This window comes from Phaethon lepturus, unplaced genomic scaffold (assembly GCF_000687285.1).
Source record: "Phaethon lepturus isolate BGI_N335 unplaced genomic scaffold, ASM68728v1 scaffold32644, whole genome shotgun sequence".
Taxonomy (NCBI): Eukaryota; Metazoa; Chordata; class Aves; order Phaethontiformes; family Phaethontidae; genus Phaethon; species Phaethon lepturus.
In genome coordinates, this window is record NW_010534555.1 from 108 (window position 1) to 11,281 (window position 11,174).

The window sequence follows — 11,174 nt, forward strand, 5'->3', positions numbered from 1 at the left end:
TGCCTTGCTGCTTTCGCCCGAGAGGAGCGTTCCCTTCCCCAGAGAGACGCTGAACTTGTGACTTGAAAATAATTTAAGCTTGTTGCCAAAAAACCGCAGACCTAGACAAACGTGAATTCTAGCAATTTACTCTATTGTGCCGTATATCTAGTGCCTAAAGTGACTTTTTGGCAAATAATGCATGCTGTTCTGCGTGGTCATGTTTAAAAATTAAAGTTGTCACACTGAATTTCTTCATTTTCAGCATTCGGAAAGGATGAAAGCATGGTGCAGCTGCCTGGGGGGAAGTTTCGGATGGGATCCAGTTCCCTGGAGAAGAGGAATGAAGGGGGGCCCGTCAGGGAGGTGAGGGTGAAGCCGTTTGCTATCGACAAATACCCCGTCACGAACAGGGATTTCAGGTAGGAGCGAAGGTTTGGGTCTGCTCGGGCAGCCGCGGGCATGGTGCGGGCGTTGGTGCCGCATCTTTTGGGGCAGGTTGGGTCTGAAAGGCAATTCTGGGGCGCTCCCAGCAGTTTCATTGGAACAAAGAAATGTCTCTGTCAGTAATAAATCCCCTCTACGGGAGCGGGCTGAAGCATCTTACCAACGGAGCCTGCAAATATGCTTACTTTTTTTTATTTTTCCTCCTTTTTCCCCCTCCTTTTCTCCTTTTTTTTCTTTTTTCCTTGCAAGCATGCTTCTGTGTGTGTGCCTTTTTCTTACTAATAGGGCTGTACTCTTTCAGATTTCAGGTTCCTATACATTTGATTTCCATTTGTTAACAGCAGACCACTTGCTGATCTTATACCATGCATTTTATAGAAGCCCTTGTCCAGAGCACTAACAAACGCACTGGGGGAAACGCCTTTATTTGCCTGGCTGAGCCCTTGGTTAAAAAGAGCCAACGCTTCCACGCACCAGTACCTGCCCAGCAACACACAGTAATGGCAATTACTGCAGCTCGGGCAATGGGGAGACAAACGGGACAGAAGCAGGGTGAGATTATGCAGCAGTATGTGACACTTTTCTGCATTTTGGGGACATTTACCTAACAGCAGTTGTGGGTTTTAGTGGCTTTAAGGGATTTTTGAGCTGTGCACTTGTTACGTTTTACGGAAGGCCAGGCTGCAGGATGAGTTTACCTGCATAAGGTAACATGAAAACTATCAGATCTGTGAACAGATGCAAATTGGACTCTTTTATCTCTTAAATCCGTATCAAACCGACTGGAACTGTGCTGGGGAGGAGCTGGGACTGCACAGATGGGTGTCTGTAGGTGGTGTACGTTTTGCCTTGCTGAGAACTTGTTGCGTGTGCAGATCGCTGTATTTGGTGATGCAACTCTTGAAGAACTCTTATCCAGATGCCTGAGCGTGTTGTATTTATGCCAGGGAGTTTGTTAGAGAAAAGAAATACAAAACAGAAGCAGAAGCGTTTGGCTGGAGCTTTGTCTTTGAGGATTTCGTAACCGAAGAGCTGAAAAAAAAAGTCACCCAAAAACTGGAGGTAAATGTAAATCCCATGGGGCTGAGTTTCAGTAATGATGCTGGAGGTGGTATTTCTGATCACATCCGTGTCTGAGCTCTCTGTTTTAAGTAAAAAAAAAAATGCAGGAAGGGAGACCCTCGTCAGTATTGCTTCTCTGCTGAGTAGCAGCTACTTTCAGTGTAGAGCTTGGCCCTTCTCACTGATTTTTCTTTACTCGGGTTGTTTTGCTTTTGAAACTAACAGCAGGGTTGAGCCTGGGTTGATTTATGGCCCTTCTCTGTTTACATCCTCTCCAAACACTGTCAGACAAGATTCATGAGATGCTCCAGTGAGCTGGGAGAGAGCAAAGCCCATTTCAAAGTACTTTATTAATCAAACCTTAAAATAGAAAAACTAAACAGCATGGGCTTCTTGATCCGTTTTCACTTTTAAAAGCAAATACCTCTACTCTGTCGGAAAGCACTATGAAAACGCTCATGATAACCCAGCTCAAGCTGCAGCGTTTAACCATTTCCAGACTAACAAGTGCTCTTCTTTACACTCGTTGCTGTAGGATCCTGTCGAGCAGAGGATTGCTGCTTCAGCTTTAATCTGGTGTTGTTTCTTTTCCCAGTCTGCCCCATGGTGGCTGCCCATCGAGAAGGCTTTTTGGCGACAGGTGAGTGAAAACCTGGTGCGGTGAGTCCTCTCTGTGCTGGGAGCATGCACGTGTTGGTGTGTGCTGAACCTTGTCAGCTGAAAATGGGGGAAAAAAATAGCATCTCTGGTTGCTGCACGTTCCTTGCCTTGGTCTGTTCTGACCTTTATTACCTTTTTAGTTGAAAAGTTTATAAAAGCAATTAAAATCTGTTCGATGCAATTCCTTCCAGCCCTCGGGTCCTGGCTCCAGCATAAAGGACAGGTTGGATTACCCAGTGCTGCACGTGAGCTGGAACGACGCACAGGCGTTCTGCGCATGGAAAGGGAAGAGGCTCCCGGCGGAGGAGGAGTGGGAATTTGCTGCCAGGGGAGGACTGGAGCGTACGTACCACAAGCTCTGACCTTTTTCCAAATGGAGGCATCAAGTAACGTTAGTTCTACCGGATCTAAATCTCCATCCAGGGATGTTTTCAGAGGTTAATGTGGGGGGCTGAACTACCTCTTTTGGCCTGGCAGTTGAATTAATAATAATAATAATAATAAATAATGATGATGATGTAGGAAGAAGTGGCTTATCTATGTTCTTACTGTATCTTTTTAAACAAAACACTTCTGCCAGCTAAAAATACCTTTTCATGGGTTTTGGGCAAGGAGCAACCCACCATCCCCTGCACATTGATGGTGGCATAAAGCAGCTGCTGGGATTGCTGTGGGGAGCGCGAGACTCCCTGGCACGAGCGATGGTGTGAAAACGGGAAGCTGCTGCTGACTCCCGTTCTCCTCGCCTCCTTGGCAGTATCTGTAGCCCCGTTCGTGTAACCCCTCTCGGTGTCCTGAGCTGAGCAGAAAAGGACAGTCATAAAAGCCTGGTTAAAAATAGGCAAACGCAGAGGCTGGAGTGACACAGGGGTGATGGGTGTCTCTTCTTCCTTGGCAGAAAGGGTGTATCCCTGGGGAAACAAGTTTCAGCCAAACCGTACAAATCTGTGGCAGGTAAGATCCTAAAAATCATCCCATCTATGCTGAACTCTTCTGATGGTGGTTAACTCTACCCCAGAGTGTGCGTGGCTGCCTGAGCAGGCTGCGTGGTCCCAGGAAGCAATGCAGACTTACCTGCAAGGTACCAAAATTCAGCTCCTGGTGGGTTAGCTGAAATACCTCTGAAACAGAGGGAGCAAACTCAGCCCAGCTTCCCTGGGAAACCAGGATTTCAGTGCTTCCCAAAATGTATACATAACCAAAAATTCATCCATAAGCTTGTTTGAAAGGGGGTTGTCTTGGGAGAACTTTAGATGGTTGATTTCCTCTCTCAGCCAGAAATGCTGCGTACATTTGCAACCGAGAGTTGTTTTCGTTATTTAAGTGTAACACAGTCCTGTGAAGGGCAGGACTTCATGCGGCATCCACGGTGGGTCTTTGCTCAGAGTGATCTTTCTTCCCACAGGGTGACTTCCCAAGGGTTGACACCGCTGAAGACGGTTATCACGGCGTCTCGCCAGTGACAGCGTTCCCTCCTCAGAACAACTTTGGTACAGAGCAGACATCCCCACCCTGGTTTTGGGGATGCCATCTGCTTCCTAATATCCATTCAACACTAATTATAAAATCCTGTAATTGTAGCAAGGTTTCAGGTATTACACAGGATCATGTCAACATCTTGATAGAATAACCGAGCCCAGCAAAAGCACTGATGGTTGTTACTGAAGTTGGCTGACGTGCACCTGATGCGCTTCAATGCACCAAACCGTCCCCTGCTTTTAATTAGCAGCCAGTCATTTTGCACTTCTGTGTGATTTACCTGAAAATCATAAATGTGTTTTGAGGGCAGCGGGTGCCATGCCCTCACGCAGGTGGGAAACAATGAGACGTTTAAAGGAGAGAGTTGTCGAAGGTTGAGTTGTAAACAGGGGCCAGTTTGCAATAGAGTAAAGAGCTTCTGCTTCCCAGTCTCACCATTAAACCATGGTCTTGCAGTGATGCTTTGAATGTTGCGCCTCCCCTCCCATACACCAAAGTCCTTTTGCAGCCCTTGCAAATGCGCTCTCATAATCCTGATGCAAAACCATCCGTGTCTCAGGGCTCTACGACCTGCTGGGAAACACCTGGGAGTGGACCGCGTCGGACTACCTGACTCCGGGGCTCTCATCGAGGCAGAGCATGCGGGTCCTGAGAGGTGCCTCGTGGATTGACACTGCAGATGGGTCTGCAAATCATAAAGCTCATGTTACTACCAGGTAGGTCTGGGCAATGCCCAGGCGCTTGTTTCGCAGTGATTTCTTCTGGCTTGGTTTTATTTGGAAGGGGGTTTTATTTTAAAAAACTTTTGTTTGTTCCTGCTCAATTTTTCTGAGAAGCAGTTAGGAAAACATACTACAAATACCACTAAAAAATATGTTCCTAATTACTTCTCAAATCATATGTATTTTCCATCAAGCATTTAGAATTAAATGCTTTTCTTGAAGTTATTCAAGGGAGGTGGAAGCTGTTTCTAGTCTGTTACAGAGAATCCCATTGAAGGATGTAAGTGTTAACTGGGAAGGATTCCTAACTAACTTTGTGTCTCTCTTTCCCCATGAGAATGGGGAACACGCCAGACTCGGCCTCCGACAACCTCAGCTTCCGCTGCGCTGCTGATGTCCCGCCCGTCACAGCCGAGAAAAGCCGGACCAAACCTGAGCTCTGAGGAAGTCGCTCGGGAAGACCTGAAGGCATTTTCTCCTGTGGAGACGAACAGTAACCCCCAGCAGCCACTTTCATCAGGACAGTTTTAAAAATTAAATACTTTCAGCTAAAACTCCTTTCCACACTGGGACATCTGGGCACGAGCAGTTATTTGCCCGCCATTCTTTAGTGACCTCTTGGTGTAGTAGATGTTACAGCTCTCCTTCTGGTGTCCGTTTTAAATAAGCAGAGGGGTGCGTGTATGTGGGTCTGGGGCAGAGCTGCTCTGACCTCCAGCCCCAGCTGGAGCGAGCAAACACCCACAGCCCTGCCGCGACCGCCAGCACGGGGCTGCCATGCGGGGCGGCTGCAGCGGGGGAGTGATGGGGGCACGTCCCTGGAAAGGGGGACTCCTGCATCCGTCCGCATCCCCTTGGGAAGTCCCAGCTTCGTACCAGCCCCCAAGCCTTCCCAGAAGTCAAACAAGGCGCCTTTATTGATCCATAAACAGTGGCAAAACCACACACGTGTTGGTTTCTAAGTGCACAGGTGACACAAACCAGTGACCTACTGGTGTTACAGGCATCATAAGGGCTACAAACCGGCTGTGCACGAGCTCTGCCACGAAAGCCCTGAGCACACAGTGGGGTGAGGACACCCCTCCGGGCACCGCTCATCCCTCCTCCACCTGCGACTGCCCCGAAAGGGTCCCACTCCAGGGCTGAGCTGAGCCTTCCCCAAGCAGATCCACTGCTCCGAGCACAGCGGGAGCTGCAGCTGGTTACAGCTCCATCAGAGGCAGCTTCTCCAAACCCATCCCTTAGGCCAGGGCATACCCCAGGGGCAAACTGCAGCCATCTGCTGGGTTTGCATTTGCACCTGACCCAAGGGCAGCCATAACTCTAAGAAAAAGTAAACGAAATCACCAGTTGGTTTTCAAAGATTTTACTCGCCTTGACGCTGAGCAACCTCATCGGCTTACGCAGCGGCGCTCAAAACAGCCCTTCCTCGGCTGCCAGGGTCAGCAAAATGGCCTTGCAGGTGTTCTCGAAGAGAGCGGCTCTGTTCTGCGCCTCCCCTTTCTTCACCCAGTGCCGGTAGGTCCTGAAGGCGCAGGCGTCGATCAGCTTGCGGACGGGCTTCAGGGCGTACGGGTCGCGCACCACCAGCTCCCTGGTGACCGACTTGACCAGCCGGTACTGGTAGTAAATACGGACCGATGCCAGGACGGTCAGGCAGATCACCTGCAGCACGGGGGGAACGGGCTGGAATTCATGGCCAGTCCTACAACGGGACCGGCTCGGCCCCAACGCATCCCGCGCGGCTGCTATCTGTGTGCCCGGCTCCTGGCACAGGTATTTAACCCCGTGTGAGTGGTACAGGCTTTTTCCAAGTGTGGCCGTAACATCCAAACCGCGGGTCGGTCCTAAACCTAATGCCACTTCGGGTATCTTTGAGCTGTCCTAATGGCTGGCTACATGGAAGGGAAAGGATTCCTGTTTTATCAATGTTTGCATCATTTGATGCACCCATGTGATGTCGGGCTCATCGATTTCCCCTTAGAAGTGATTTTTTTTTTAATGATTTGTGGGGGAAGCAGGCTTTTCCCTTTTCTTATTTAATCCTCTTCTATGAAAAAGCCTTTAGGATGTACTAGAAGGTAAGCGAAATAGTGCTTGGAGAAGGGTCTCCACCCAGGCTGATGCATCCTGCCAAAGCCCAGGTCCATCAACCTTGAAGTCCCAGTTTCTCGCAGCTCAGCTGGGAAACCCATCCCACCGCTCAGCTCCTGCAGCGCCTGAGCTCAGGGTCGGGGTCCTGAGACACCCCCATCCGCAACCTCACCTTGAACCTCCGGAAGGGGCTGAAGTGCCGGACCTCCTCCACGTCGTACTGCTGGAAGAAGGGGTGGGCCAGCGCCTCGCCAGCCGTGTACCGCTGCCGCGGGTCCACCACCAGGAACCGGGAGATCTGCAGGGGGGCACCGGATCGACCTGGGGTATCCCAGATGTCTGCAAACCTCCCCACCAGGTCCTCCCATCCCTGAACACCTACCAGGTCCTTCACAGTGTCCGAGCGGTCGTCCCACTCCGGAGAGCCAAACTGGTAGTCCCCGTTCATGATCATCCGCAGCATCAGCATCTGCTTGCGGTGCCAGAAGGGAGGCGAGCCGGCCAGCAAGGTGTACATGATCACCCCGGTGCTCCACCTGCGGGCAGCCCGGACGGACCCTCCAGCTCCAGGCAGCACCCGGGGGGCACCCGGATGGATGTGCGCCCCAAGGGTGGCTCGGTGCCTCCCCCAGCTGGGGCACGCTGGGCTTTGCCACCCTGGAAAACCAGGAGGACGCTGCCCTGCGTGGTGTCTGATGAGGCTGAGCTCGCTGCTGGGGCTCGTTAGCCCCACTGGGTGAGAAGGAGCAGGGGCTGCTCTGCTGCTGGGGAGGGGTTTGGGGGTTTTGAGCAGAGCTGACGTGGAGCTGCTCTCCTGGATGCCACAGGAGGAAGCTGTGAGTTGGAGGTGTTTGGTTTTCTTGTGTTTTTTAGATGAGGGAAAGGATGCGGGAGGGTGAGACGTGGTGGTGCCAGCGAGGCTGGATGCTCTAGGGCTGTCCCAGTTCAGCCTGTGGTGTGCAAAGTGACCTGGTGTGGGGCCTAATGGAGGTATTTAAACTGAAAAGGGGCTGAAATGCCCTGGTGTGTCTCAGGTGTTTGGTCATAGCTCTGACCACTGCAGACCTGAGCCCCAGCTCACCAGAGATGGTGGGCAAAGTCCCCACAGGGCTTGGGCTGGGCTTTCCTCAGCTAGCTGCTCCCTCGGCGGCTGCCTGAGGCATGTGTCTCGCTATGGGGTGTGTTTAAAAAGCCCCGTGTCTTGGATTCCAGTCCCTGAGTTGATTTTTATGAGCAGAAGGTGTTGCTTTCCTTCCTCCCTGAGGTGGCAAAGCGGGGAGATGGGCTCATCCCCAGGCTGCTTCTCCCCCGGCTCTGTGCAAGAGCCCCCTGCCCCCCCAGGACAGCCCCTCACAGCCCCCCAGGGCATTTTTTTGGTGCATTATTGAATTCCTTCCAAACACTCAAATTGGTTCCCATCTGCACAACTCTTGCCATGCCTCAAAGCACGCGCATTTTGCGAGCAGCCGGAGGGGGAAGGCGAGCGTCTCACTCACATATCGACCTCCTTCCCGTAGCCTTGGTGCTCGTCGTCCATGGAGCACTGCAGGATCTCGGGGGCCAGGTAGCCAGGCGTGCCACAAATCTCTGCAAAGACAGGGCAGAGCATCCCCCGGAGCCACTCGGGAGGGTTTGTGCCATGCCCACCCGCTCCCGAGCAGTGGATGGAGGGGGGGTCTGGATCCCAGATGGGATCTCTGCAGCGATGGCGCTCGCAGGGAGTAACTGCAACTGGTGTGCATCTCGCTAGTGACTTTTCTTGGTGGATTGTAACAGCTAAAATGTGAGTGAAGAGAGCAAGGGGGGTGCTGGCGCGGGGAATGCTCGTTGTTGGATATGTGGCTCTTCGCAGGGTAGGAGTGGGGGGAAAAAGCCTTAATGTTGGGCAGTAAATGGATGGGGTAATGAGGGTCAACCGGAGGGAAAAAAGTGGAAAAAAATAAGATAGTTTCCCTAATGGGCAGCAACTTCTTCATGGCAAGGAGTGAGGTGTGGGGGCTGTGCGCAGGCAGAGCTGGGCTCGTGTACAAGCCGCAGGGTACCCCAAGCCAAGTGACACCAATTTGCACTCGTGGCAGCAAGACTGGCCCCAAGGAGACAGTGGGGCTGGGGAGACTCCACCAACTCCCCCTGAGCACTGCAGCAACCCTGGCATTGCCCCCGCCTCGCCGTCCTACCTTTGAGCTTCTCGTTCTCACGCAGCTGGCAGGAGAAGCCAAAGTCCGTCAGCTTAATGTTCATGTTGTCATCCAGGAGGATGTTCTCTGGCTTCAGGTCCCGGTGAACGATGTTGATGGAGTGGAGGTATTGGATCACTTCCAGCAGCGCACGCATGATCTTCCTGGGGATGGGTGACAACACCTCTCCTAGCACAAACACCCACGGGCACCATGTTCCCAGGGATGGGGACAGGAACCGCACGGCTCAGCCCCTATCCCCCAGCACACGGGCACAGCCCAGGGTGCTGTTTTGCCCATGGGTGCTGTTTTGGCCATGGGTGCTGCGCCGGCTGCAAGGTCGTCCTTCGAACCCATGCTTTGCTTTTGCAACATGATTTTCAGCCACCTGCATCTGGCCTTACCTGGTTTCCTTCTCGCTCAAGGTAACTTTCTCAGTGAGGTAGTCAAAGAGTTCCCCTCTCTTCATCCTGCGTGCAGGAGGGAGAACGGAGGCAGGTAGCTGAGCTGCAGCAGCAAGCGGGCCCTGAGCCTTTGGGGAGGATCGCCCAGGGGTCACTGCCCCTTAACAGCCCCGGGGCACCCATTGCACGGAATGGCAAGCCGCGTTGTTAATAAAAAGGGGTAACGAAGCCTCTATATTGCTGCAAAACATCAGGCAAGAGGAAGAAAGGCTGTCCTTAGAGAGGATGGGCTTCAGATGGGACAGGGATGGGGCTCTCCCGGTGCCAAACCCCTCTGCTGACGTCCATCGTGCTGCCCTGGCGTCAGGAGTCATGGCGTCACGCGCCCTGGTCCCGCCGGGCATATAAATAACCCATGGGGACATGTGATGGCTCCCACCAAAGGTTACGGGGAAACCTGAGCAGCGCTGAGCCGCTGACAGAGGGGAAACACCGCTGGCGGCGAGGCTGCAACAAGCTGGCCCGCAGCAAGCAACGCTCGTTTCTACCTTAAGTAAGAGCTGGTTGTCCCCCTGCTTTGCCCTGTCTGGGCCATGAAAAGCTGGAGCTGGTGGCCATCTGCAGAGTGGGGATGGGCTTGGGGAGATGGTGCTGAGGTGATGGGCAAGCTGGTACTTACAGGTCAAACACCAAGAAGAAGAAGGTGCTGGATTCGTAGCTGTCCTTCAGTTGGACTGCAATAAAACATGGGGGCTGTAAGCACAGTGTATAGCATTTTCCTGTCCGTTAATGGCCTAAAAATTCCTGATCTAATTGCTAATTTAATTAATGAGGAGTTGATCTTCGCTAGTGTTTTGGCTGGGAGACAACCTGGGCACCGCTAGTGTTTGCACAGAGGTAGGGCAAATGCCCTGCGTCGCGTTAGGACAAAAACCCTTCCTGGGGACGTCCTGAAGAATAAATGGGGCAGAAAAAACCCTTGCCCTGATGCTCAGAACCTGACTTACTGACGTTGGGGTGGCCAGAGACTTTCCGGAGAATGTCGATCTCTTTGGCGGTGGCTTCTCGCAGTTCCTGCACCTCCTTGGGGGATATGTTACCCGCCGTGATGTCGATAATCTTCACAGCATACTCCTGCCGGGTGGTTTTGTGAATACACCGACGGACGATGCTGCTCACCCCCCTGCCAGGGCCAACACAGACAAGATGAGCGTTTCCATTCTTCCCATCCAGCCTGACCTCATGGCCAGGCCACTGGCACCAGGGCTGCTTGGTATTTTCACGTATGAGTGAGTTTTGCTGTCTTGATGGGACACAAGATTTTGAGCTGATGGAAAGTGCTTCTTCATGCTATTTTTAACCCCATGCTGCTATGAGCCCTGTTCATATCAGGTTCCCAGGTGATCCTAGCACTACTGGAGTACATGAAACCACAGTTTGCCAAAAACAAGCCTTACCTGCCCAAAACCTCCTTCGGCTCGTATTTTTCATAAAACTCCTTGGATGAGTTCCAGTCTGGTAAGTCTTCTTCCCTGGTCATCTCTGGCTCCTGCCTGGTGGCACTCTGGGCTCGTCTGCCAGCAGAAAGGGGCTGGAAGGAGAAAAGCGCAAGGATAGGCGCTTGCTGCGCCCGGGGCAGGAGCAGGGACCTGCCCCATCCCAATCCCCACCGGGAGGAAAACATCAAGCTGGAGGAGAAGGGAGGAGGAGGATGATCCTGAAGCACAGACCAAAGGGGCTATTTTGCTGGTTGGTAAAGCAAAGCTTTGCCCTCGGGACCCCCGTGGAGATGCCACTGAGGACAACAGCAGAAATCCCACTGGATCCCCTGTCGCCTGGCTGACCCCGGGGGCAGAAGCAGCCTGGCTGGGGCCAAGGCTTTGGGAAGTGGCGACTTCCAAGACTTTGCCGAGGCGGCACGGGGAGAGCAGAGGGAGAGCGCTGGCAGGAGCTGACCCGCACCTTAAGCTCGCCTGGGTGCAAAGGCGTGTGGTACCGGCCCAACGGTCCCCAGCAGCAGCCTTCAGAAATGTCACTCCACAGCAACGCCGCCCGAGCCCCTGCGAAGTGCTGAAATCTGCCTTGCCCTTTTTTCTTCTTCTTCTTTTACCCTGATTATTTTTAAGACGACAAAGTTGTCTGGAACAGTC

The 11,174-nt window shown here is 52.6% G+C and overlaps 2 protein-coding genes across 3 annotated transcripts; one reads left to right on the forward strand and one right to left on the reverse strand.

Annotated features, from left to right (window-relative positions):
* The first annotated feature begins 249 nt into the window (after positions 1 to 249).
* Positions 250 to 4,792, forward strand: SUMF2 (sulfatase modifying factor 2). The gene is made up of 8 exons (XM_010285570.1): positions 250 to 401; positions 1,374 to 1,488; positions 2,084 to 2,128; positions 2,340 to 2,490; positions 3,047 to 3,102; positions 3,554 to 3,638; positions 4,187 to 4,343; positions 4,687 to 4,792. The coding sequence occupies exons 1-8, from the start codon at positions 265 to 267 to the stop codon at positions 4,790 to 4,792; spliced, it is 852 nt and encodes a 283-aa protein (XP_010283872.1). The 5' UTR covers positions 250 to 264.
* A 907-nt stretch (positions 4,793 to 5,699) lies between these two features.
* PHKG1 (phosphorylase kinase, gamma 1 (muscle)) lies at positions 5,700 to 10,564 on the reverse strand. 2 transcript variants are annotated; one of them, XM_010285572.1, is made up of 9 exons: positions 10,482 to 10,564; positions 10,054 to 10,207; positions 9,704 to 9,777; positions 9,025 to 9,090; positions 8,621 to 8,784; positions 7,940 to 8,030; positions 6,826 to 6,979; positions 6,616 to 6,741; positions 5,700 to 6,014 (listed from the first exon to the last, which is right to left on the reverse strand). In XM_010285572.1, exons 1-9 carry the CDS (start codon positions 10,562 to 10,564, stop codon positions 5,763 to 5,765), a joined length of 1,164 nt encoding a protein of 387 aa, XP_010283874.1. In that variant the 3' UTR covers positions 5,700 to 5,762. The 2 variants fall into 2 exon arrangements, with proteins under 2 accessions (XP_010283874.1, XP_010283873.1); XM_010285571.1 differs by having other exon boundaries at positions 9,704 to 9,758; positions 10,032 to 10,207.
* Between the last annotated feature and the right edge of the window lie 610 nt (positions 10,565 to 11,174).

Excerpts from the sequence above, each read along its gene's own strand:
- SUMF2 (XM_010285570.1), top strand. The coding sequence starts at position 265 with ATGGTGCAGCTGCCTGGGGGGAAGTTTCGGATGGGATCCAGTTCCCTG. Across the intron at positions 402-1,373 it reads GTCACGAACAGGGATTTCAG|GGAGTTTGTTAGAGAAAAGA; the intron begins GTAGGAGCGAAG and ends TATTTATGCCAG. Across the intron at positions 2,491-3,046 it reads TGCCAGGGGAGGACTGGAGC|AAAGGGTGTATCCCTGGGGA; the intron begins GTACGTACCACA and ends CTTCCTTGGCAG.
- PHKG1 (XM_010285571.1), bottom strand. The coding sequence starts at position 10,564 with ATGACCAGGGAAGAAGACTTACCAGACTGGAACTCATCCAAGGAGTTT. Across the intron at positions 8,785-9,024 it reads TTGAGCGAGAAGGAAACCAG|GAAGATCATGCGTGCGCTGC; the intron begins GTAAGGCCAGAT and ends ACCCATCCCCAG. Across the intron at positions 6,742-6,825 it reads CGGACACTGTGAAGGACCTG|ATCTCCCGGTTCCTGGTGGT; the intron begins GTAGGTGTTCAG and ends GCCCCCCTGCAG.